We start from the raw sequence: 27083 nt of genomic DNA on the forward strand, positions 1-27083 counted from the left end.
TTCTGAGTGCAATATTTCAATAGCCTTGTAGTGATAACTAGTGTTGCTTTTGTTTTAGAAGATCTATGTGCAGGGCAATGCAATGAAGTTGAAAACCCTTGTAAATAGGAGAGGTTGCAACCAAATCAAGAGTATTTATTACTATTATTAGGCCTGCCTTTAATTTTCAGTGTAAGTGTTTCAGTATTCCGCATTCTGCCTCAGTATTGATCTTGTGTTCTTTGTGCCAATATGAAAAGGAGAGGGTCGGTTCTTTCCTTTATTGTTGAATGCTCCCATTTAATGCTTTACAGCTTTTACTGTATTAATTTTTTAGACTCCCGTCTGCACAAAATGCAATAAAAATAATTTTATTATACCCTTCACAGCTTGAGCTATGCTGTCCGGACACTGGCGGGGAGACAGGAGCCCAGGGCGGCCTCCAGGAAGATCCTGGAGACTTAATCAGAATGCAGCCAGGCCCTGGCAGGAGGGGCAGCTGTGGGCCCGCCCCGGGGCGCAGGGCAGAAGAGCAGGTCGCCACTTACAGGTCAGGCTCAGCGCTGCCAGCCTCTTGTCGCTGACCCACGGGCGGCCCCGTATTTCCTGCTGGAGCTGGCTACTAAAGTTCTCCAAGGCTCTATGACACCATGGTTCTGCCAACTCTGCCCTCTCTGAACAGGAGAGTACCCGCTCCACTGGCCACTGGCCAAACACAGCCTGTTTTCCTTTCTTAGGGTGATGCTGACGCACTGAAAGTTTACCACAAACAGGGTGTTTAACACAAGATTATAATTAGCCAGCAGGCTTTTGCTCTGAACTGTTACTAAGCCTTCTAACTAGGTGAGCTACATTCCGAGAGAATAGGCTCGAGAGGCTTCGAGGTCTGACCACAGGTCGGGGACAAGGGGCAGATGTCACAGCCAACTGAAACTGGGCAGTGCTGTGCTGGGACCTTCCCCTTCTAATCTGGGAGGGGGACCTGCAAAGAGGTCCTGCAGCTAGCCATACCCAAAAGAGAGGACGCAGCTTTTACATTTTCATTTTAATTAAAAAGTAATCATTTCATCTTATTAACAACACAAGAGTTCCAAAGAGGAAAAAAAAAAAAAAACACTATATAACACAAACAGGTCAGAACAAAAACGCTGCCATCTGGGGACCTTGAGTGTGGAAACCACTGTCTGCTGAGCCACTAGCAGGGCCTCAGCTGAAGCCACTGCACTCCCTCGTTCCTGCCAGGGCCCCTGGAGGCCATCGTGATCCGCAGGGCTCTGACGGGCACCTCCCCAGGGAGACAGCAGCTGCCCTCGGCTCCATCTAGAGCAGCAGCCAGAAGCCCTCCCTCTAGTAGTTTCATTCTGGCTCAAAAGTCATGAACAGCCGCCGTATCAAGAACGTGTCCAGCGACCACAAGTCTGACATCAAAATGGTCCCTACCTCCTGCTGCTCAGAAAACAAAATCAAGATTCTAGGTGGAAACAAGAGCCTGATTTTTGAGCCAAAAACTCAAAACAGTCCCTGAAGTGGGTGTTCACTGCCAGAGTCCAGACCTGCCTTCTGAGAACCAACTCTGAGAAACTAGCACTGGAGAGGGAGATGTTGACAGAAATGTTAGGGGGTAGCTGTGGGGCCCAACCCCACAGTCTGGTCAAACTGCTGACTGCAGCAGGTCTGCCCACCGGAGATCCTCTCATGAAATGGTGAAGAGAAAAAAAAGAAAAAAGAGCCCTGGGTTGAGCAAAACCTGTCTGTGCTGTGCTGCCACAGCCTCTCCACACAACCCCGGCCTCCACCAGCGGCAGGCCAGAGCCAGGGCACAGTGACAACCTGTTCGTGCTGCGCCCTCAGGCTGCACGGCGGGCGGTTGAGGCCGAACACCTTGGTAGGTTCAAGATGACAACAGGCAGTGTTACTGACGGGGAAACGCCACTGCAAACCCAACCCACCAGGGCTTGGCTGCTTCTCTCCCCCCTGAAACGGACAGAGAAATCCAAGAAAAACAGACTAAGAGCCCATTCTCGCCTACAATGCCCAATGACCAGATATTTTCTATTAAAAAAAAAAAAAAAAAAAAAAAAAGACCCCCAAACGCAATATTGACTCTGACTCGAATAAGCAACGCAGCCTTGGGCAGGAGAGCAGGTGGCAGAAACTTACGGCATTTGATGTGGACCTGGAGAGGTGCAGAGAATGTCCCCCAAATAACTCTATCTAGAACGCAGTGAGTGGGAGGAGGCCAGGGGGTGAGGGGTCTGGGAGGCGTTGCGAGACTGAGCCTCAGTAGTGCCTCTGGTAAGATCCCATGGGGGCCTGGGGCCTCCCCACCTGTGCCGTGGTCTGGCTAACCAGGTGGGAGAGAGCGGGGCCACTCTGGATCAGGGTGTCCAGAGCCTTCTGCACACTTGGATTGTCAAAGTTGATGCCTGTGGAAGCCACGGCCCTCTGGCTAGCCACACCGCTGGCAGGCGCCAGGCGGCTGGAAGGCTGGCCGAAGAGCCCTTGGGAAGGAGCCCCAGGCCTGGGGCCCATGTTCCGGGCAGATCCTGCCTGTCCCAAAATGTTTGGAGGCTGATTGCCAGAGGCCTGTGATCTTTGCTGAGACTGGCTGTTCGCTGCTGTGGAAAAATTCTGGTTCTGGGTGTTTCCGGCAGCAACTGAGGGGGATGTAGAGCTGCTATTGGCCGTGACCGCGCCACTGTTGAAAAGGCTGAGGATTTTGGCCTGAAGCTCTTGCTGGGAGGTGGGGGGTGCAGCTGGAGTGGGTGTAGCAGAGGGGAGCACTTGGCCGCTGGGGAGCGATTGGGAACTTGGCTGTGTCTTCAGCGAGGCACCCGAGGTCGCCCCGAGTGGTTGGCGTGAAATCGGGCCTAGGAGACACAAGGAGGAAGTATCTGGTTCAAAGTACCCCACTGGCAAGAGGCTTAGCAGCCCAGGAAGAACAATCACTGATCACATCAATCACACAGTACAGGCTATAACATCAATTTCCCCAGGGGGTCATCACTTCACAGTGTATGCTGTTTTTCAGAAAACAGTCCGGTTTCCCGGAGAACTACTTCAAAAAAAAAGTACACCCATTTGAGTTCCTAGGGAGCCAGCTCTACTAGTTCACCCACCACCATGTTAACTACTGGGACCAGAATTCAGCACCAGAATCTTAGATTATTATTCTATCAGTCCGGATGGTGCATGGGAGAACCCCATGACAGGCCTGTTTCCCCCACCTGCCCCGGAAAGCCCTGGGCCGCCACCCTCCCAACAGAGCCTGGGGATTAGAGAAATGCAGAGTCAGAACTTCACCTCGGCCCTGCCACGTAGCTCACCAGGCAGAGAGTCGGTGCTGCTCCTCATTAGCCGCTCCTTCCGCTCTCGCAGGTAGTTGATGATCTTGTCAGTCTCTTCAGCAGTGAGGTACCTGTTGTCTGCCAGCAGGTTGATAAGGCTCTGGATGGCTGGAGGGTGCCCCCCACGCACCCCTTCCTCAGGGCCTCCTCTCTCTCTTTCCTGTAGGATGGTTTCATCAGCCATTTTGGCTGCCTGTCTGGCAATCTCCTCACGCTCCTTTTCCCGGCACTCATTCTTATAGCGCTCGTAATTTCTGGCCACTAGCACCATGGCGTCTGCCTGGGGCATGTTGCGATGCTCTGCAGGAGGGAATGACAGGAATTATTTTTTCCCGTGACAGATCTGAGTGCCCACCTGCTGGACTTACACCAACCTCAAGCCAAAAAGAAAACCATTTCAGGGAAAGGACTCTTGGGATGGAAGACTGGGAGGGGAAGGAGGGAGGTGTGCAAACAGGTGAAAGCATTTCTTTGGCGAGGAACATGAACCTCTGCACAGCTGGTGCTCTGGGGAATTCCGAGATCACAGACTCATAGTAAAAACCAAAGAAGCATGACAGCTCCCCACAGATTCACAACCATCACATGGGGACTGACCATGGGAGGTAGGCTGCAGGGGGCTAAAAAGCTCTTTTGTAAAGCTTGCTCTCCACTGTGCACCTCAGGACAGAGCTGTCTACCGTTTTTTTTAATTCATCAGTTCGAAGGTCATGGATTAAGATCAAACTGTGACCCTACATAGCCTTCTACCCTTTGGGGAACATGACTTACAGCTTCTCAGTACTTGAACCTACCCTGGGCCTTGCTCCTGTCCACAGCCCCTCTGCTCACTTCTCTGGCACACTTGTGACAGTATCCCATTGCCTGATGTATTCTCTGTCCCCCTCTAGAAAGTTTGGTGAAAACAAGGATTTTACCATATTTAGTGTCACATGTGCCAGAGGTCTGATGAGCCACCTCTTACTGCAAGACCACCTGTTCATCTCTTCTCCACCTCTCCCTCCCGAAGTCGCTTCACACTGGTGGTGAGAAGTAAGACACAGTGGGAGTACTGATTAACCACCCGCCCCACAGATATTTGCCACTACTCCATCATATATATCTGATGGCTAAATATGGTCTCTTACAGGTGGTTGGCACAGAACTGTATCCACTGAAAGACTACCCAATGAATAAATAAATACAAAGAATTTGCATCACCTGTGTAAGATCTGAGTACTGAGTTCTGGTGTCGGTGGACTAGTATTGCTGGCTCCCTAATAACCAAATGGACGTCTTTTTAAAAAGTATCCCACTGGAGAAACAACTAGCTTGTTTTCTGGGGACAGCATAGTTATTGTTAAAGATGATGAGCATACTTCAAACAGAGCCCTGCCATGTTTCAGCTGAGTAAGGCACAAAAGAATTAGTGGACTAGGGACCACCTCTGTCTGGAATGCTGACCCACTCGGGCCTCCGTACCTTGTGGGGTTCCAAACATGATGTTGACAGTACAGGAGCGGTGAATCTGGTGCTGTTGGGTGATGACAATAGCAAAAGGAGACCCTCCTCTGCTAACGTCCTCCAAGGCTTGTGACAACGACACCTCTGTGTTGAGGAAGATCAAGTCCACTACCATTCCGAGGTCTCGCACCTTCCGCCCCACAGACTCAGCATAATCTCTGTAGAAAAAACAGCACCCAGGTGAGATTCTTTGACTGATGCATAGCCCGTTCACTATCACGCCTCTATGGCAAGCTGAAATCCTACTGCCCAAGTTCAGATTTCTTGGCCCTCTTCAGGCTCCAAGAATCTAGACCAATCCCTTTTCACCCTGGCTCACACAGGTTACAAAGTTACCAGCAGTACACTGTCCAGTACCAGGGCCTTCTTGGTGGCACATAATCTGTATGTGTGTGTGCTGGGGGGACATAACGTAATAGGGAGGATGCTTGGAATGCTAAGATGGGTTTGCAGCCTACTTCTTACATTTATATGGTAAGAACAAGTCCTTTTACTTCTTAGAAACCTGTTTCTTTACCAGTAAGACAGGCGAAACATGGCTCATTTTATATGTCTGTCATTTCCTTTTCTTCAATCTAAATTACAATCTTGACATAGGTCTTCTCATAGGACTCATCACCAATAAGTCATCGACCCAACTGGGGTGTGCAGGAGGCCGTGCTTTCAGCATCACAGCCCCACTTCCAGCATGTGCTATACATTTAAATATTTGCTGAATGAATACATATGTAACATGACTATTGTGAAGATCAAAAACAATTTAAGTAAAGCCCTCAGCAAGGGGTAGTGCAAAGTCAGTGCTCAGATAATGATGTCTATGAACATGTCCAACAAAAGCCCGCCGGTATCTATAGTTAAAACATCACCAATCTCAACAAGGAGCCCAGAGTCTATGAACTCTGACTGCTGCTTGGTTTCTCAATGCCCGTTTCCCTAGTCTCTGCCTTGAAATTAGCTTTTTAACCCCTACTACTAGGAAATACATGAAGTTATTTATGTACCACCTGGGGAGAGGGAACATTCTCTTCCAGGAAAGAATGTAAAACAGAGGTGGTATCAAATGGCACTGGGAACTCTGGCTTCATGAGCATGCTCACCTAACTGTCTCACATGCCTGTAGCATGTCACGAGGAAGGCTGGGTTCTTGACTGACAGATGCAGAGACATGTGCCCCAAGCATCAGGGATTCAGGGTATCCATGAAGATGGCATCTACTGCTTTGTCTGACCAGTCTAAGTCCCTTTGATTTTCCTTTGGGAAGGCACTTCTCACTCAGTCCACATGGTTCTATCAACACGAGCAATCCCAACTTTAACTTCAGGGATGGGCACAAGACCTAGCTGTGGCCACACAGATGATCCCAACACTGTAGCTAAAGTAACTGGTTCAGGGATGGGAAAGTGAGCCAGGCCAGTCTGATGAGATACAATTCCAAGACTTTAGGTAGAAGCACTGGGAAAGAGAAGCTCTCTTCCCACTGGGTTTGTTAAGACGATACTATGACCAATGCCTTTCTGTTTTTCAAACAAAGCCTGTCCAACAATGCATGCCTGAAATCCTTAGTCAATAAGCTAAGAATTTCCCTCTGGAGGCTAAGCCAGTTTGTAATGGGCTTCCTATCGTCTACCACTGAAAGAACTCTGGCCAACACAGCATGGCAATGTCAGAATACCCTGCTCACGTTCAGTGGGCAGAGATGCCAAGAGGGAGCCTCAATTTCTCTTCTGACTTCTCCTTATTCAGGAGAAATATCAAAGGGTTCTTACTTAGTCTGCTTGTTGACCACAATCACAGAACAATCAACAGGCCTCTCAGCATCAAAGCGTCTCTGGATTTCCTCAAAATATTGACGATAAAGCTCTTCTCTACGCCGTTCCTCACGTTTCAAACGCTCTGCAAGATACCACCAGGGAAAACTGAAATATGGACTCTGCCTTTCTCTAAAGTCATAGGCCTTATTTCTAACTAAACTACTTATAGGTAAAGGTCGTCACACACCCACTGAATTCTCTAAGACTATCACCTAAAAACAGCCAGGATTATAATTTTTTATTACTATAAATCTATCCACATGGAATGGTCGGATTAAAGGGAATGCTACAGGGGTTTTAACATTTTACCAGCTATATACCGCCACACTGCCTTCCAGAAATGCTATTATTAGTCATCCCTCACAGGGGTAGATTATCTAGCGCAATTTCTCTACATTTTAGGTATCATTAGGTATTGTCGTTTAAAAAATTCCTGCAAACTTTACAGCAAGGTGATATTTCACTATCATTGTAATTTGCGATTTTGGGAAAACTAAGAACCCTACTGACAGGCACTTGTAATCTACTTTATTTTGGGAAGAAAAAAAAAAAAACAGGTGGTAAAGTTTTAGAACAAATTAAATATGAGATTCTTAATTTATTTTGACCACATATAAAGTGACTTTAAAATCTCTAAAGATGAACTGAGAAAAATCAGGATTTGAAAAAATGTTTGTCTTTACTTAAAGAGATGCTATTATTTGAAAACTACAGATGAAACAAAAACTCCACATTGCATAGAGGACTATCATGGTTTAGTCATGGGCAAACAGCAAGCCCCTAAACTCTTCATCTTAATCTTTTGTTGATTTCTTACTGCTGGAATTTCCTATTTGTTTCTTCTTATTAGATGACTAAACTAGATGATATCAATTTGCATTTTAAAAACTATTTTCTTTTAAAGATTTATTTATTTATGCATACAGAACTGGGGTACTGGCCAGAGGTGCAGGGGTGGTGAGAGGCTTCACCAGAGACAGAGTGGGGAGCAGAACAGGCCGACTGAGGAAGCACACTGCCGAGGGGAGCAGCGGGTGGGCCAGGAGAGGTCTGACACGCCATGTGGTCACCTCCAGGGCAGGCGGGGATCGAACTCATGCGGAAGCGGCTTTAGCTTCTTAGTGCTGTGTTTGAACCCACTGCCCCACCAGGGAGGGCCCTAAAAACTATTTTTAAGCTGCTATTCGCTATACATTAATATGCTATTTGTATTTCTTCATTTAGTGAATGGTTTAATCCCTCTTCCATTTATTAGTTTCCTTTTTCTTTTGTAAAGTGTTCTACCACTAATAATAAACTATTTCTGCTACTTTACCTTTTGCTCGAGACTGACTTTCTGGGCCTGGAGGGCCTCGTCCATCAAAGCTATCTCTGTAACGGTCAAAGTAAGCGTCATCCTTTCTCCTGCAATAATCATCCATTCGTAGGTATCGGTCATATGAACCTTCTCTCCTGAAAAGTTAAAAGAAATTCGCACAAAGTTAAAACTATGCTAAGCTGCAAATCTCCGAGAATCCCCTGTCCCAGAACCCTGTGAGTACATAAGCACAGCGAGCCACAGGACTCTGATGCAGTAAGCCAGGCTTGGGATGTGCTGCTTATCATTTCCACAGCTCCACCTGTTATTAACGTGTCATGCAAAATGACTGGGAGGATGTACAGAAAGTTCAGGATAGTCCCAGCATAAAGCAGATGTGAAATAACTGGTAGCAATTACTGGTAAGACTTTTAATGAATCATTCCATGGCCCCTTCCCCTCCCACTCCTGCCTTCTACTTTAAAAAAATTGTGGTTAAAAACAACTCTACATACATACATAAGTCATAATCTATATGTTTTCATCACCCTGAATAGAACACTCTTGTAGCCATGAGGGATCAACTCTTCATGTCCCATCCCCATAGCCTCTAATTACTTTTAGTCTTTATGAATTTGTCTTTTTTAGATACTGCAAGTATCTAGGTGGAACTATTACACTGGTTGGCTTACTTCTCTAGTGTACTGTTTTTAAGGTTCATCCACATGCCAGCATGTACTAGAACTGGCTTCCTTTTTATGGCTGCAATAGTCTATTGTGTGGCTATGTCACCTTAAGAAAACCCCACACATCTATGGGTATTTGGGTCCTGTCTACCTTGGGCTACCGTATGCCGCTTGCACACTCATGTGCATCTATCTGTTTGAGTTCCTCTTTCCTGTTCTTTTAAGTATATATTCAGGCGTGGAAGTGACGAGTCCCAGTAATTCTATGTTTAGTCTTATGAGCAACTACCAAGCTATTCCCAACAGCAGCCACACCATTTTTACAGCCCCCCCAGTAATGTATGAGCGTTCCAATTTCTCTACAACTTGCCAACACCTGGGTTTTCTTAAAAAAAAAAAAAAAAAAAAAAAAAGCTATCTTAGTAGGTAGGACCTGGTATCTCACTGTGTCTTTGATTTGCATTTTCCCAATGACTAATGATGTTGAGCATCTTTTCATTCATACACTAGCCATTTCGCATGCTCCCTATGCTTTTGTACTGCCAAAACAATTTGCACTATTTGTACAATTTGTACAAATAGTACAAATTTGTACAGTTTCATAGCCCACAGGGAGATACCTAGAGTCACTAAGCATAGTTCATCAATCATTCACATGTTCAGCAAATATTTATTCAGCAGCACATCACCTACCCTTTGACACCAAAAGTTTAAGGCTGATAAAAGTCACTAACCTTACAGAGCTTTCAATTAATTCAATGGCACACACTTAAGAAAAACTTAAAAAAACCAAAACCAACATGCAGAGGAGTGGTTAATGTACCTGTACATGGGATCTCGGGAATCTCTCATATCTCTGTATCTGTCATACATGGGTTCCCGGTGATCTCGAAAATCCCTAGAGTCTCTTAGATCGCGAAAGTCTCTAAGATCCCTCATGTCCCGAGCATCACGCATACTTCTGCTGTCTCTATGATCCCGGATGTCTCTGCTATCTCTGTGGTCCCGCAGGTCTCGGGGGTCTCGCATGTCCCTGCTATCCCGGCCATTTCTGCCATCTCTGGGCTCTCTTCTTGGGCTTCCTCGAATTGGGGATCGATCACGTCTTGTATCTCGACCATCTCCAAAGCCATATGGATCTCTGTGGGAGGTAGCAAGAAGATGCTAAGACAGAGAAATTGAAGGTAGCCAACCTTTCAGCTCTTTACTGGAGAAAGCTCCCACCCTCCAAGTGTTTTTCACTAAAACATAGCAGTCAAACAGTGAGAACATGACTAAAATTTTAAGAAGAGTCAATCCATCTGGTCAGCAAATAAAGACTTTGCTTCATTAGAGATTCCACCCATTAAAAACCCATTCCCAACATTTTAAAAATTAAACTTTTATATAGAACTCAGCCAATCCTCTTCTGGGCTTTTTTCACTTCTGTCAATAATCATCTTCCCAGTAACCAAGGTTTAAGTTTAAAAAAATTAACTTTTGATTCTTCCTTCCCTGTCCTAATTAAGTCACTTGAATCATGTTCATTTTTCTTATGAATATATAAATTCAACTCAAACGTTTATCTCTGTTGTTACAAACAACAACAAAAAGCCAGTCGCCCAGATTTCAACTTACTCAACATACAAGTAACAGATTAACCATACTAACTCCCACCTATTACCAATCACAGCTTGGCCATCAGGTGCTTCTGGGCACCTGTCTCTAACAATATGGTCCTTCCCCAACCACTCTCTTTCTCCTTTCTTGAGTCAACCTCAGTTCTACTAAGGCTGTTCTTATTAGTTAGCTCATATGACATGTTTCACTGTTTCTGTCCACATGGCTTTTCCTCTTGGGATATTTTTCTTGCATTAATGCAAGTATTAAACAATCCTCACAAGCAAGTTCATGTCCTGTTGTTTCTAAAAAATATTCTCTAATTTCCCTATTAATTGCTGATCTCTCCTCTTTCAGTACTATTTCTACTGCTCATCTCAATCTACGATTTAAAATGTCGTTTCACCCACTTTGAAGATTACCTCCTCCATAAAACCTGCCCTGAACCATGATCATTCCCAACAAATGTTCAACTTCTAGTTCTTTCCACCTCAATAAATGGCACATACCCTTGCTCAAGCCAGTAAATTAGATGCAACCCTTGCCTTAAAGTTTCACCCACTCTACCAATTATACTTCCATATTGCTTTTTCTGAAATTAGTATTAATTTTGCCCATATTAAAAAATTTTTTGACTCTGCTTTACTCCAACCACCTCTCTCTATTCCAAATTCACTTCTCTTTCTACATTGGTCCTTCAGCTATCAACTAAGGCATTTTCTGATGCTTCTAGTTGAGCAGAAATGGACCAATACTCACTTTTCAGGTCTTAGCAAAAGTTATCTCCTACCCCGATGCTGCTAGCTCAACAGTTCATCTTCTGCTCCTAAATCCTGACCACAATCTCTCATAGCATCTCCCTGTTTTTACTTGTCATTTATAATTGGATATTATATTACTTGTTCAATGACTGTCCCATTAAGCTGAAAGTCCATGGGGACAAGGACATTTTAATCTCTACTATATAGCTACTATGCAGGTTTATAATGTCTGGCACAAGGTAGATGTTCCTTAAATATTTTGAATGAATATTGCTCCTGTATATATTTCTATTATGATACTTATCACATTGTTCCATAATTATCTGTTTATAAAGCTTTCCTACCAAAAAGTGAGACTTCAAAGTTTTTTCCTCCCTACAATACAGCAGAGTGTCAGGAAATGTTTAATGAGTTATTCAATTAAACTACAAGCCTCTCAGTGCAGGCACCATGTTTTATTTATACTTTTGTCATCTACCAAGATTACACATAGTAGGCGTTCATCCAGATGCCATCAGCTCGGTAGAAAACTTCACCTCTCCCTCTTCCACAATCACAGCACTCTTTAAAATGCCAATTGTGCTTCAATGAAAAGTCCACATTGTATTTTTTTTATGGCCCTGAAGTACTCGATATAGAAGACCAGAGAATTTAATTGAGGGCTGTTAAACACTTTTCTTACTAGAATAAAGTACAGACTGACCAAGATTCTTCAGTTTTTCTTACTATGTCGCATAATTCTTCTAACATGTATAACATCTGATCTAGTATACAATGTGGGTAAACACTCAAGATCCAATGGGAAAGGACAACTGTAAAGTATTTCTGGATTAATGACAGGCAGACAAACCTGCCTCGGGGAGCAGTTAGAAGCCGTCATTAATGGTGGAATCAGATTTCAAGTGTTCTTGGCAATCAAGGCTGAGAGAGATCATGGACTTGACAGACCACAGACCACACACAAAACCTTGGGCTGGTGGAAATGGAGGTGAGGACACAGATAAGAACACCATGTCACAGCACATTATTATTCACAGCCTTAGGGTAATTACAGATGTCACATTTGGTTTCATTCTTTGAGTCCACTAAAACATCTCACTTACCTGTCAGAGCCCACCCCTGGAGATTGACCATAACCTTAAATCCCCTAAGGTTTATGCTTATGGTTTGAGAAGGCAAGCACTCCCATGCCCTCAATTCCCCTTCAATTGCATTCTGTGTAAAAATGTAGAAGAGATGATATTCACAAGGAGTTAAGGAGCCAAAGGGGTGGTGGAAGCAGCAACAGAAAAGGTAAGTCTTTGAAATGAAAAGCTAGGCAAGCCTTTTCCCTTTCTCACAGATGAGCAGTATAGTAGACTGCTGTCCTTCTGGAGACAGAAACAAAACAAACACCCTTTAGGGTCACTTTTGGACCCAAACAAATGACTTCCCAGAATAAATGGGCCTCTGCTGCTGCCCCAACACCTGTCCCAAATAAGCAGCAGCTAACCAAAGGGTGGTACAGTGTGCAGGATTCTGAGTATCGCCTGGGTAAAGGCTGTTGAATGAGATGCTTGACCTCAGGTAACAGGTGGGTTAGAAGGAAGTTTCTAGAGAATAAGGTTTATAATATCATCCCCAGGCATCAGGGGTATTTTATGGGAGACCCAAGTGCAGTGCACCCTCATGTGCCAGGTTGCTAGAGACTAAGAAGAAACGGAACAGTGGTTAAATTTCAGCACATAGTTCGCAAACTAAAAGCAGGTGAAAAACACTTTAAATTCTGTTATAATTCCTCATCTATTCAGCAGGGAAGAAAGTCAAGTCCTCTTTGTTTTGAGAGAAATAAAGTCATATCACTTGGAAACATTTGAGAGGAAAGGGAAGGATGGGTGAAGGGAAGGAAACCATGGCCCAGATGGCAGGTGGCATACTTCTGGGGGATCTGCTTCTCTTCCTGGGGACTAACAGGGTATTCAGGGAACCAAGCATCTGAGAGGCCTCAGAATAAGAACTGACAGTTGATGATCTTAGAAAACTGACAGGTTCTGAGGCTCTCTTCAGCCAGAGACGTGAAATCTCAAGCGTGGGATGTTCTTTGGTCTTGGCTATACAGTAAGGTTGGGGAAGGTCTGTTCTTTTCTTTCTTTCGTCAGCATCTCATTTCTTCTCTTTTTGTTTGCTGGAATACTTTCCTTGGGAGGGCCAGTCTTTTTCTTTGCTCCTGGGGAAAAAGTCCTTCACCCATTCTTTTGTGTTTCTGTTCCGTCACAGATAGGGTCCACAAATACTGTTACCTAAATGTCTGGTTGCTGTGTGCCGTTGATCCCCCCGTGATGGCACTGTGCTGCTGAAACGGGGAAGAGACATGAGCAGAATCTGACATTAGGCGCAGGTAGGATATGGGGTGAATGAGATAATCACACCTCAGAGATTCAAATTTCGTAAGTGCTCATGCTACTCCCTAGGAAGCACAGATGATTTTCTCCAGCACAAACTGGACTTTTCGGTTGGCAGAGATGGTGCTTGCTGAGAACTGATGGCTCTTTTTGTGGTTTTACAGAAGAGGCAATTGTGGCACGGAATCTTTGGCCCATCTAGAGCTAGGACTGTCTCCCTCCCACCCAAGGAGCAAGCAGTTATCAATAGAATTAACACTGTGGATATGAAGAAACGATCTTGGGTCATAAGACCTGTGTCAACAGCTAGATTATTTCTGATGAGCCAATTCCAGATGACTTTCTCCACAGAGGTACCAGGCCTAACATCCTTCACAAACACATGGGGGAAATCTTTGCAGAGTTTTTCATGTAGACAATTCTTCCTTAGGTATTCATGTATTCAGTTTTCCTTAGGAAGTGTAAGGAGGTTCAGAATACAGTCTCACTACAAATACTTGGTGGTCATGCCTTCGAGGAGTATACTCCAGGTCTTGGGATGTCCAAATATTGAACTGAAGATGGAAACTGAGGACATCTGAGATACAAGAAGAAACACGGCAGTCTCTGAAGACAGTAAGGAATACTCGCCTAGTGGCAATGATAACCGTGTAACATAAGAGTCCAGTGAAGTGGTCTGAGGATGAAACGATGAAATTTTAGGCTGAAATTTGATCCAGAGCAGGAATCCCCGATGCAGTCTTGTACTTGGCGGGGTCAATACTGTCATTATTACATACTGACAGCTGGAGTCATTAGGGACGTACATTACTAAACAGAGAGAAATTCCAGAACTGTGGCTTACAGCGTTCGAGGAGGAGGTGATAATCCTGTGAAAGCTCCCAAAGATAGGTAGGTGTTTTGACACTTAAGGTTAAAAGTCCAGCAAAATAAGGTGTTACCAAGGTCTTGCCAGTATGCTTAAAAAACATATTTCTTATCAAAAGTAGCAGCACTGAAGACATACAACTTAGGGGAATATTTGCCACAGGCAGAGTTGTTTTCTTTCCCCTGTGAATAATGCATCCCCCGATGACTGGAGGGCACACAAAACAATTAGGAGTGCCAAAGGAAGGCAGTTTGACCACTGTCAGCATGCTGGTACATGTGAAATTGTCTCAAGGTGTTGACTAGAAATGAGTACCAGAGTGATATCCAGTGTTCACTCTTAGCCCTTCCAGGCTAACAACTTGTCCATTTTGTTAACTTACTGCATTTTACTTTTGCCCTTAAGAGACTACATTATCAGGACAGTGATCAAATGTTAGTATTACATTTTGAATACAATGGTCAAGTTGTCCAGATTTAGGCTTTTAAATTATTATTAAAAAAACAACCAAACACACACAACTGGGACTCTTTGTTCAGGTTTTACACGGAGTTTAGGACAGATTTTATTAAATGTAAACATCCCTCTTCCCTGAACCTTATTAAGCATGACTGCATTAAACTTCATCATGTTAAGCAACATGCTGAGGAGCCCAGTCAGGACACATCATCAAAGGGAAGACAGATCTGTGATGGAATTTGAATTAGACTAAGCTGTCTGTCCTACTGCTTGTAAATAAAGCAGGGAGCCCTAGCCCTATCTGCATTCCGACCTCATTTTAGGACTGATTTCTATTTTAGAAGGTCCTCTCAATGTTGTTGGTTTTTATTTTGGGTGGAGAAGGCTATTATTAAGAGAAGTTACTTTACAATGATGACATTTTGGATTTAGGTTGGGATGAAATGAATCTTATCAATTTAATGCCTTGGCAAAGGCTGTATTAGATTCCAATGGGGGAGAGGTTCTGGTTATGTCTTCAACATCGCCAATGTTTATTGAATACCTACTACAACCAACTGGAAATGTTAAAAAGTCTTTACTTAAATACCATTACTAGGATGGCATACTTTTCTCAATGCATAGCACAGGTAAGAATTACTCCGTTTTTAATTTTTTTGCTTGTAGAAATACCTAATTATTCAGAGGTTCTAAGTATCACGGGGAAGAAGAGATAGGAGAGGATTTTACTAGTGGAATAAAGACACCAGTCTTTACTAATTCCACTTAGCTTGTGGTAAGTAGCCTAGTTCAGAAACACACATATCAGAGCGCTCTGGAAGGCAGATACACACTGAATGTCCTTTCAAACCATTTGGCAACACCAGATTCCAGTGGGAGTCCCATATTAATGGTCATTAGATGCAAGCTTCTAGCCACCTGCGATCGTGTTTATCGGGGCAATGAGGAGCAACACAGAGGGACTGCTCAACATCTGCAGTATGGTGAGACGCATGTAACAGAACAGACATAGCACTGTGGAAGTCCCGCAGGATTCGTTTACGTTCTTTAGGGTGCTCGCACGTACACACAAAATCAATCACACAGTATTTACCTGCTGGCCGCAGGCATTCCTTATGGTGTTAGAGAGCACAGACAGAATACCAATGTATATGTTCTCTTCCGCAGTTGACAGCAATGGGTGACCAGGGCATCCACTGAAATCAGCAGCATTATATTGTCCCTGGGCTCTGCTTGAACTCTACAGATATATCTGTGTAATCTATTCCTGGTAGCTTTATATTAAAGTGGGGGCAAATACCACATAACAGCAACCATTCTTTACTGTAAGTAGTAAACAAAATATCGGTATTTTTGTTCCAAAGCAGGACAGCTGCATATTCTGTGTAAGTGCTCAGTTAGTTGGGTAAATATATCCCTGGGTGACCTGTGGAGCTACCAGTACATATCAGAATTCATTATACTCGGCAGGGCTTAGTTTATTATAGGAAATGTATTATGCTGTGGTGTATGGTCCAAATATGTAGTTTACAGTGTAAAATTAGCATTTTTACTTAGGGGCAATGGCAAAATCCACACCATTCATTGGGTCCAGGAAGAGACACCAGTCACAAAATACTATCTTATCTGCCCACATTCCACACAGAACTGCACACGCCGCATCCGTGTGTGCTATGCTCTGAGGTGAGGCAGTCCGGATATATACACTCATCTTTGGTGTAAATGGCAACATTAATAAGGCTCTTCTGCCAGAGAAGGGGCTGATTTAATGCATCAGTAGAGTAGACATCAGGACTCTTGTATGCTAGAAGGAAGGATATACTGGGGAAACACCTTTTATTTCCAGGAAAACTAAGAAAAAGGGAGACTTCTGAGAGTTGGAGTGTTTTGCCCTTTTTATTTCCCCTCACGGTAACCCAAGCATGCGAGCAAACAGGGTCTGCAGTACAGGCACAGCAGCAATCTCTCAAGCAGCACTTTCCATAAACCTGGGTTAACATCTGGACCGGCAGCCATTTGGAATGAAGAGTCGAATCTCTGCTGCCTGCTGCACTGCAGCGGGCATACACCAGCGACCCTGGGGCACTCCTCCTCTCTGGAGGCTCCCATTGACACGTGAGCTGGGGACAGACAGAGGTTGATCCTCTTCCAATTGCCTGCAACTCTTGCTGCAAGCTGAACTTGCTGGTTTGCCACCGAAAACACAAAGCTTCCTCTGTATCTCCTGATGTATGTTTTTTTTTAAAAAGCAGCAAGGCCCTTCATACAAGGTTCATGTTCTTATTGTTTGCTTGAGCGTTTCTGATTTGTTGGGGGGAAGAAAAGACCCTTGAGGTACGAAGTTGGGCTTAACTCCCCAGAGCCCAACTCTCCCAAGGTAACTCACTGCTTCGGGGTACTTTACCTTCGTGTGGGGCTGGGTCTTGATGGAGCCGTATTCATATTTCTTCTTTCCGCTGCCTTATTAATATCTGAAAAGAATAATCAACCCATCTGTTCAATGCTACGGAATAAAAACAAGATCATCAGCACATTCAAATGAAAGCAACAACAAAAAAACTACAATGACACCAGATGGTGTAAGAAAATCCATTCAGCAGACACTGTCACTTGGGAATTTTTATTAAATTATGGTAGTACACTGGTTTAGCTGGGTAAGGAATGTCCCTCAGTTTTCTAGCTAACACATAATTAACAAGAGAGCTGATCATGTCAATGCTCAACAAGTCCTAAACCTAATAGCTGCCCCCTCCAAATGGGGAAAAGGTTGCCTTCTACACTCTAGGAAAGCCAGCACTAAAAAGATTCTTTTTGAAGAGAATTTTTTTAAAAAACGAAAAGACAAATAGTTCTATTTTATATTACAAAGAAGTAATAGCCGAATGTTATCTGAAGCTTCTGACAATCCAGGAAGCAGGGCCTCCTTTAAGCGTAGCTTGTGTTGCATTCCACTGGACGGAATCTTCCAGAATGAGATGTAAGAGAGAAATTGAATTTTTTTCTAGACAATGACTTTCACACATTAACATCCATAACCCTCATAGATAAGCACTGAGGAATAGGAACTGGCATTTTGCACGGTAGGCGATAAAACACTCCTCAAAAGTTTCCACTCGAGAAAGGCATATACAACTAGAAAAGGGACAGCAGTAGGATCACACAAACTTATAGAAAAGTCAAGTTGTGCAGCTAAAGCCTGCTGCTAAAAACAAATCTGCTTTGTGAAAACTGAGGTAAATACATCATGCATACAAATAAGAATAGATGAAGTATATAAGATCATCAGCACATGTATCAACCTATGCCCAAAGACAACTGACCATTTTTATGACATAGTTACATAAATGCATTAAAAATGTCATACTTAAGCTGAATGTAAAAATAAAACTTCTCTGCTGCAGTGTAGTTTTGTCCCCTTGCTCCATATTAAGCAATTAATCATGTATCCAATGACATTAAATGGTATTACGCTCATATAATCAAGAGTGTTTTAAAATAGTAATTAGGTATTTAAAAAATTTCAACCTAGTCCTATCAAGTGAAAGACCACAGTAATAACAAAACCGAACAGGTTTGATGCAGACTTGACATAGACTTGCTCTGCTAACCTTGGAGTTTCTTAGTTAGGAATTTTCAACCCATTTTAAGTCGTCTCTTTATTATGTCCAAGAGAGCGGCTTCTGACAACACTGAGGACATCATAACTTAGACAGCTGACCCCACCTGTGGTCCTCTGACCGAGCAAACACAAACCATAATCTATTTTTAAGAAATCGGGAAATATTTTCTACACAGGAATTCTATGTAGGACAGAAATAGCTGGTTATGATTTCAGTGCTGGATGTGGTACTTTCACAATATGTAGCCCTTGAAGTTTAATAATGATTGTAGGTCTTACAGGGACTGCTAGGTCTTTCATATGTAATTGTGAGGAATATCAGTTCAGGTAGAGAAGGGCCCACTGACCTAGTCTGCTCACTTGTTTTGTACTACTTTCTCATACCAGGGTGGCTTTGATTCAGAGAAAATGCGAAGTCTTTGGTTATTTACATGGTGGTGGTGGTGTTGAGACTATTTCAATAGGTGCCATATCTCCCAGCAGAATTCTATCTATTATTAAATGGTCTTGTGATCAAAACACTGATTTTAACTGGCAAACATTTAGGTGAGTACAGAACATGTGGCACTACTTTAACCGGTGTGTTCCTAGGATGTTATATAATTTACCCATATCATATGACAAGACCTATTATACTGTCTATAATCATTACATCTGGTTCTGTGTCTACCTATAGAACCAGGGAGACCAAAATGGTCACAGATCATGAACCTTTGGGGCAAAACTAGTTTCATTTAGAATGATGGAGGTAAGTAAGTTTGAAGTGGTGAAATAATTTTGCAATTATTTGAAATATTATTTTAAAAGTAAAGATTATACCTTTAAACTAGTTTTACTGTCAGGTACCTCATAGTATCTATTTTCATTGAGTAGTCCAAAGCAACTACATTTGGTTGGCACGGAAAAAAATGTAAAAAAGGGAGCTCTTCTGCAAAAAAGGGAACTCTCAGGTCACTCTCTCAACTGTAGGGATCAGCAAACTTTTAGTGTGGGATGTGAAGTGTTTTTTTATTCAGCCACCTATTTAGGAGTTTATTAAATCTTCATGTGGCATGAGTTAGAGAAAGTGAGGCCTGGAGATTTTTAATAGTCTCCCTGCCATCTAAAAGGACTGCTCAGGTTAGAATAAGGCTGAGGACGGGGGACTTTGAGAGTTTGTGTGAGCAAAATGATCATTACCACCAATTCCCACACAATAAATTTTAACATACCTAAACACAGAACTTTTGGAAAACCTATGAGTTCAGAAATACAGACGGAATAGAGAAGCTATCAAAAGCACAAGTTACTTCAGGGAGTTGACCTGAGTATAATGAAGATTTAAAGAATTAAGGGGGAAAAAAAAAGCCCATTCAAATTTTTTGAAAATCTATCAATTGGAAGTTCACTTGAGCAAGTTTCTCTTTGAAAATGCAAATACTGGGAATTGTAAAGGGTTAAAATTAATTCGTTTCTTCCCAAACATTTACAGACATATAGTCTACACCAAGTAAATGGAAATAATGTTAAAGGAGAAGAGGGAAAGATGGGAAGACAATCTGGGGATCATTCTGGCCATTAGAAGGTGAATTACAATTATAAAGATAGTAATTGTTTAATCAACAAGAGGGCAACACAGCAAGCAAGGAGATGTGGAAAAGCCACATCTGCATTGGAGGAGATTGGAGAAATGGGAAGAAAGGGTGACTTTTTTCTCCTGCATATTTTATCATAGCCAACTGCTTTAACACCAAAAGGCAGTCTCTAGTCTCAGTGTTGCTTCCACTCTGGTGTGGTTGGTATTTCTACACCATGTTCATTTACTAGCAATGTGAGTGGCATTCAAATTCACCATCACCAAAAAGTGTATGTTCTGAACAATACATACATGATTTCCAAGCGGACTTCTGAAAATATTTTAAAAGCACTTCTCTTCTCAGTAAGGATTTTTTAGACAATAAAAGCAGTACTAACTGAAGGCATTTTATAAAAGAAGTCAGAAAGTAATCTAGAAAACATGCTACTTGATAGGAAGGGGAATGGGGTAAAGGACACCCAAAGAAAGACACATTACCTAATCTGCATTTTATTTTAGACTAACATGTTGGACAGGGAACACACAGTGGTCCTTGGAAAATACTATAAATAAAAATGCATGTTTCATTCATATGTTAAGAACTACATTGCTCCATCTATTTTTTGATTAAACCACCAACTCTTAAAAGCAATTTTTATAGTTAACAGGCTATTGCAGTAGAACAGCAACTACTGTAAACAAGAGTAGCAGGATGACAGCATTTAGTGAGAGTGCTACCATGAACTGCTCAAAGAATCTAGAAATCTACATAAATTAGTAAGACACTACAAGTGAAATGTAACTGTCCAAAAGGTTTAGTTGAAAACCAGTTAGCAATCAGGAATTACTAAATCGAAATACATGATAATAGAACAGTAAAGCTCATGTAACTTGGAAAACCATACCGACAAGAGCAGATATCACATATTAAACTCCTCAGACTGGAGGGAGGAGGACAGGACTTCTCAAACTGTATGAAGATGTCTTTGGCTGGTATACTGTTCCATCAGGGAAGTTATACTGTAACCACTCAGGGGTAAGAAGATGCTCTGTTTTAAAATCAACCCCTTAAGCTTACTTTGAAAACTACTTATCACCTCATATTGATTAGCTCCTTCATTGTTGGGTTAAAATAATTTTATCTTCAATTATTAGACTATTAACCTTAGGAACAACAGTAACATATTTATAGAATGCGAACTATGTCCCAGAGTCTGTACTAAGAGCACTGTGTGGACTACACCATTTAATTGCTTGACTCTGATCTTTATTGTGTGTATAGAAAATTTTAAGGTTTAGAGAAATTTAAGTGATTTACCTGGGACCATAAAATGATCAAGAGGCAGGAGGATACAAACTCAAATCTGCCCCATTCCAAAGTGCCTAAGTACAATGTTACATTGCCTCCAGTGGGTAGTGTGGAAAGACAAGGTTTCCATCTTGAACACTCTTAAATTCCTCACTCCTGTGACCAATATTCTTCCCACAAGTGCTATTGGAACCTGGAAAAGGCCAGTCTCTCTGAGCGCCTCAGACACTCAACAGGGATAGGGCCTACTTACTCAATTACCACTTTAATTTCTATCATCCCAAACTACTAAACATTTTTTAGTTTGCTACTAAGATTCTATTTGCTTTAATCCTTCAGGCGTATGTTGTCTATCAACATTCAACTTCCCGCCTATTTTATTTCTTTTGAGGGAAGCGCACTAGGCCAAGATCAGCAAATCTGAGTTCTAGTCTTTGGCAGGGCTGGTGTTAACAGGCCCACAGTGATGCTGTGATGTGAACTACCAAAAACAGTCTCAGTGAAGCCAAACTGATAAAAATTTACCATATGGATGTTACCTAAAAAATGAGAGCGGAAATACTGAAACCCTTATAAGACATTCAAAATATTGAGCACTATAGGAAAGCAGGTGGGGAAAAATGCTTAAAAGGTCATCAATTTATAAAGAACTATAAAGTGATGGCCAGAGCAATAAGTAATTAATAGCTAACAACCTATAAGTTCAATTCACTGGCCTATGTGGAAAAAATATTAAAAATGTGGAAAAAACACACAAATGCACAATTTCTTACTATAACCATTTTTCAGTGTTCAGTAGTATTAAGTATATTTATGTTATGCAATAGATCTCTAGAACATTTTTATCTTGTAAAACCAAAATTCTCTACACTCACTGAACAGTTCCCCATGCCTCCCATTCTCATTTACCTAGATACTTTTCATTTGAAGAATGAAGATACATCAATACCACTTGAAGAGATGGTTAAAAATCAGATTCCAGTCCACATCTCAAATTTACTCTGAGTATGAAACCTAAGAATCTGTATTTAAACAAATATCTCCAATGACCCTTGACAAATGTTTGGGAACTCCTATTTACACTTTTAGCTTATATATCATAAGATGTAATTTGGGTCAATAAACCTCTCTAAACTGTGCTCAAAGGGAAATAATTCAATCTGTTACAAAGAAAATGTCATGACAATGGTGAAAATCTGTAAAGATATAATCCCTGAAAACAGAAAGCATAATTCCTTGGCTACACACAAAGGAAATGGAATCAACCCATTTGCAAAGTGCTAGAAGTAAAAACAGTCATTCTCAGATCAGTCTGCTTGCCCCCCCTTCACTTCTCTTCAATTTCATTTGATCATTTATTTTAAAAGTATCCTAAACTTTTAAATTTCTAGTTATATCTGGTTATAAAATGGCGAGAAAAATATATTAACCACGGAGTTGGCCACTTTTTGACAGTACATTGCCACTTCTTTGGCAAATAAAGAGCAAACTGCAAGCTTCCTGGAATTATTTTTTCTGGTGGTGGCTAGAACTCCTGCTTCTTTTGAGTATTCTGTCGTAATTTCTAAATACAACTCTTTGCAAAAAGGGGAAAAGGGACCACACACAATTTTACATTTCCACTACTACATTTGCAAAATGGAGCAAATCTAAAGTTAATAAGCGGACTGTGGAATTTGCTATGTCTGCTTTCTTTGTTCTCAAGGTGAAAACATTCTACTGGTGTGAATGGAGGAAATTAAAAAGTATTGAAGACTACAGATATCCTGTTACTATGACTTCTAGTTCAAATGATGAAGCCAAACAAACAAAACCCTATAGTTAAATTATAAACCTTGCTTAAATGAACCCATTAATGAAAATCCAACCATAAATCAGAACTGTTGATTCCCATTAGTAACCCAAATTGAGTACATTATAGTACTAGACTTTCTTCAACCATCAAAATGAGTGAAAATTCATTGTCTACACTAGGAGTTCTCAAACTTTCATGTACACAAAACCTGACATGGCTTTTGAAAGCCAGATTCCCTATCCTCTACTTCTAGACAGGCGTCACTTGCAAGTTGTAGGTAAGGAGCGCCATCTAAGAATCTGCATTTCCAACAACTGTTCTGGTGATTCTGATGTCGTCTGGTGCCAGCTTCCCAAAGGCTGAGAAAGGTTCATCTACATCTTTATAACCCTAAATTTGGAAGCAGCAACAACAACAAAACCACATTTTCCCTATTTTTCTGAGATCAAAATACTTTCTGGGGAGATTAAAAATAAACTTCTTGCATCACCTCTCATCCTAAATATATGTTATTACTATCTCAATTTCCAGTTGCATAATTAAATGTACTCACTTAAGCCAAATTATCTATAATTCAGAGTTCTCAAAAGCTTGCCCACTAGATCAGGATTAACCTGATCTTTAGTAATTCAGTTATTCCAGATCTAAGTCAGGGGCCACTCAAATTATTTCATAATGAAGCTTTCCAATACTCTGTACAGCGCTAACTTACATGACACTCTGCTTCAAGACCGATCTCCAGGGCAACTGTAGTTGGCCCTGATACTTGCCTAAAATTGCCAGTCATAAGATAGGCCGCCAATGTCATTCTGAATATGAACTAAAGAGAAGAGTCTTATGGTCTGGGGGTGTTCTGACTTTTTGAGGGGAACTGTTTTCTTAACATGAAAGTAACTGCTCCAGTTGACCTATTGCCTCTTATTTTTCAAGTGATAGGATAAAGGATGAAAATGACTGTCCCTATAAATATGCATATCTGGTGGTAATAAAACCACCATTTACAAAGCAGCAGGCATGCTGCTATTATATATTTAGCTGTCAGTATACTTCATATTTCCCTAATGTGCTGCTGCTTTAGATAGTGGTCTCACCCTCCCCCTTCCACTAGTGCCTCTCATTTAATGAGTAACATAGAGAGTCATTTTTGTTGGGTACGATCCTTTTAACTTGGTACTTTAACTTTGCTTAAGCTGGAGTTTTTTGGTACAATAAAGCTGACTGAGCTTTAAAAAACACTTTTCTGAAAGATACACAATAATTAGTAAACCAGGAAAGGAAAAAGGGGTGTGGGGGCACATTAATGCTAATAAGAGGCCGCTGCCAGAGAAAGGCATCAGGATGCCTCCTCCTCTTGGACACCTACATCGCACATGCTTACCATGTTAAAGCTTCTGAGAAGTTCTGGATACGGACCGCTTTACCTCAACATTTCTCAATTTCACTTGATCATGAAATCCTTTATTTTCAGTATCTTGTATATGTTCTACTAAATATGTGATTTGGGCAAGAAATCTAATCTCAGCCATTGTTTCCTCATTGGCAAAGACAACATCATCATCACCACCACCACCACCACCATCATCATCTCATCTACACACCTCAAAGATGACTGGTAGGAGCAAATGAGCTGGTCTTTGCGCTGCTCGTTGCATGTTGCAAGAATAAACTGAGTTTGGAGCAGTCTTTTCATTCTTCAAGTGGGGAGTCAGCGCAAAAAAACAAAAACAAACAAACAAAAAAACCAATGCAAACAAGGTAATAAAGCATTACTATATTTCCTCCTAAGGCTTTCCATTCTTCAAAGCAGCACAACTGAATCCCAAGACTCTCACAGTAGTAGTAAACTGTACAAAGGCACTGCCATCTGCAGGCCACAGGAGATGGAATACTTGCCATGGTTATCGAAAATCAAGTTTCAAGCCATCAGGCTCTTTGTCTAACTTTCTAAAGTCTTATTCTTAGTTTCTGAACACTGGCAGCTGAGGTTCCACTTGCTTAAGTTCTGAAATGTTCTCAAGTAAAATAAAATCCCACTTCTATTTAGCAACGTGAAGGAAATTACTGTGCCCTGAATTAAGTTCTCCACTGTGCTCATACCAAAGTAACCCCAAGGAATATTATTTTTTCAGTTTACAGATTGGGGGCAAAATCCTTTGAATGGCTTGAGCTGACTTTGTGAGTTTCCTTTCAATGAATTAAAGTAAGCCTGTGCTCATACACAAAAACAGAGCTTATGAGCACACCACAAACAGAACAGACTGTTAACTATAAACGTGTCAATGCCTCCTTTGACATGTGGCATTCACAGGCATGTGACACTGAGAAACCTGCAGTTAGAGAAACCCTTCTCCATGCCGTGTGAGATGGTTTCCTCCAGCCCATTCTACTCATAAAATCATCGTTCCTATCTTTTAGGTTAAAAGATCAGAGCTTTCAGAGAGTACTTGGAAGTAGCGGAGCCAAAAGAAAGGCAAAGAAAGCAGAAGGAAGGAAGAGCTGATGCTGAACAGCCAAGTGATCGCCAATACCCACAATGCAAAGCTTGGGCTTTACTGGTTCGAAAAAGTCAACACAAAGTCACTTTTCACACCCAGACTGAATCATACACAAAACATTAAATGTAGAGTCGTCAAAAACCAAAACAGCTCAATGGGCGTCTGCAGAAATATCTTTTTACGAAGTGTCAGGTGGTGACTGCACCACAATGCAACAAGAACATCAGGGAGGCACCCCAGGTGTCCTTGAGAGGACAGTTCTCGCAGTTCTCTCAGCTATTACTTTAAATCAACAATGAGAACAGTTTACAAAGAGGAAGCTTCTAATGTTAATTATCAGTCCCGAAGATCCTGCCTGGGGGCGTTTCGCGGAATCTGCTATGCCTCAGGGGAAAATTCTGGACGCCAGCGGATCGCAATGAACCCCGCATTCCTAGGGCAGCGTTTCCCAAAGCGTGGAACGCACAATAATTTCAGGAGGAACAAGGACGCACTGTTTATTTTAATAGATAGGTATTTATTATTTTTTACGAGCATTCGAATAACTGGCTTTCCATTATACGGTTTGTGATGTACGATGCCACCTTACACAAACATATCTGAGAAAGGAAAAAAAAAAAAGTTGAAAGAAATAAGTTGACATTTGGTAACCGGCAGTACAGACGGCAGGCGGACGTAAAGGTGCAACGCGAGGCTGGAATTTGGGAAACGCGTCCTAAAGAAGCCCCTGGCGGGTGGTCGGGAGCGAGGCGCGGGGGGACCCCCGGGTCAGGGGACGCGAGAGCAGGCGGGCTGGGGCGAGGGCCCGGCCGCCAGTTTCCAGGGTAACCTCAGGCACAGTGTCCCCCGTTCTCGGGCCCGGGTCCGCGTTATAAAATGGGTGGGGTGTCACATGACTTGGAGACGCCTCGAGGATGCTGTCAGGAACCGCGAGGCGGCGGCGATGGGGGCCCGCGCTCGACTCGCCGCACGGCGCTGGTCACCCCAGAGAACGCCCGGCCCAGCGGCCCACCTCGCCCGGGTCCGAATCCCCACTGCGCCACCGACTCGCCGAGGCCCTGCGGGCGAGCGACTTCACCACTGCGACAAGGGGGCGCGGAGCGCGCGATCCCAACCTACGGGGAGGCTCCGAGGACGCTTTTATCGGCGGTTTGCGCAGAGAGGAGCTGAGGTGCGGCGCCGCTGACCCGAGGCCACCGCGGGCCGCCCCGGCCCGGGCCTGACGGGAGCCAGGAGGCCGCGCCCCGCACCGGGCATGCGCAGCCCCGCGCGCACCCGGAGGGGAGCGGAGGCCGCGGCCGCGCGTCGAGCGGGCCCTCCAGTCTCGGCCTCCCCATTCGGCCCCGGCCCCCCCTCAACCGCCTGCCCGTCAGCCCCTCGCCTTGGCGGACGGCCATCGCTTCCCGGCACTCACCGCTACCAGTGCGGCGGGCGCCCGGCCGCTCCTTCGCCTCAGGCCCGCCGCTGCCGCCTCCGCCTCAGCCCACCTGCCCGCCGTAGGACAAAGGCGCCACCAACCGACCAGCGCGGGCACGAGGCAATGGCGGCCGGGGCGGAGAGTGGGGGCAGAGGGCGCGCACGCAGCGGCAGGCGCGGCGGTGTCGCAAGAGCGCGCAGGT

The 27083-nt window shown here is 43.1% G+C and overlaps 1 protein-coding gene across 4 annotated transcripts; it reads right to left on the reverse strand.

The window, feature by feature from the left end:
* Positions 1–27005, reverse strand: NCOA5 (nuclear receptor coactivator 5). 4 transcript variants are annotated; one of them, XM_004687439.2, is made up of 8 exons: positions 26879–27005; positions 17096–17162; positions 9447–9764; positions 7956–8092; positions 6596–6722; positions 4788–4987; positions 3306–3626; positions 1–2849 (listed from the first exon to the last, which is right to left on the reverse strand). In XM_004687439.2, exons 2-8 carry the CDS (start codon positions 17131–17133, stop codon positions 2260–2262), a joined length of 1731 nt encoding a protein of 576 aa, XP_004687496.1. In that variant the 5' UTR covers positions 17134–17162; positions 26879–27005; the 3' UTR covers positions 1–2259. The 4 variants fall into 4 exon arrangements, with proteins under 4 accessions (XP_004687496.1, XP_012583769.1, XP_012583771.1 ...); XM_012728315.1 differs by lacking the exon at positions 26879–27005 and adding an exon at positions 26584–26678; XM_012728318.1 differs by having other exon boundaries at positions 2711–2849; positions 3283–3626.
* Positions 27006–27083: the final 78 nt, after the last annotated feature.

Source organism: Condylura cristata, unplaced genomic scaffold, assembly GCF_000260355.1.
Source record: "Condylura cristata isolate star-nosed mole 26May11 unplaced genomic scaffold, ConCri1.0 scaffold00022, whole genome shotgun sequence".
In the NCBI taxonomy this organism is placed as follows: domain Eukaryota; kingdom Metazoa; phylum Chordata; class Mammalia; order Eulipotyphla; family Talpidae; genus Condylura; species Condylura cristata.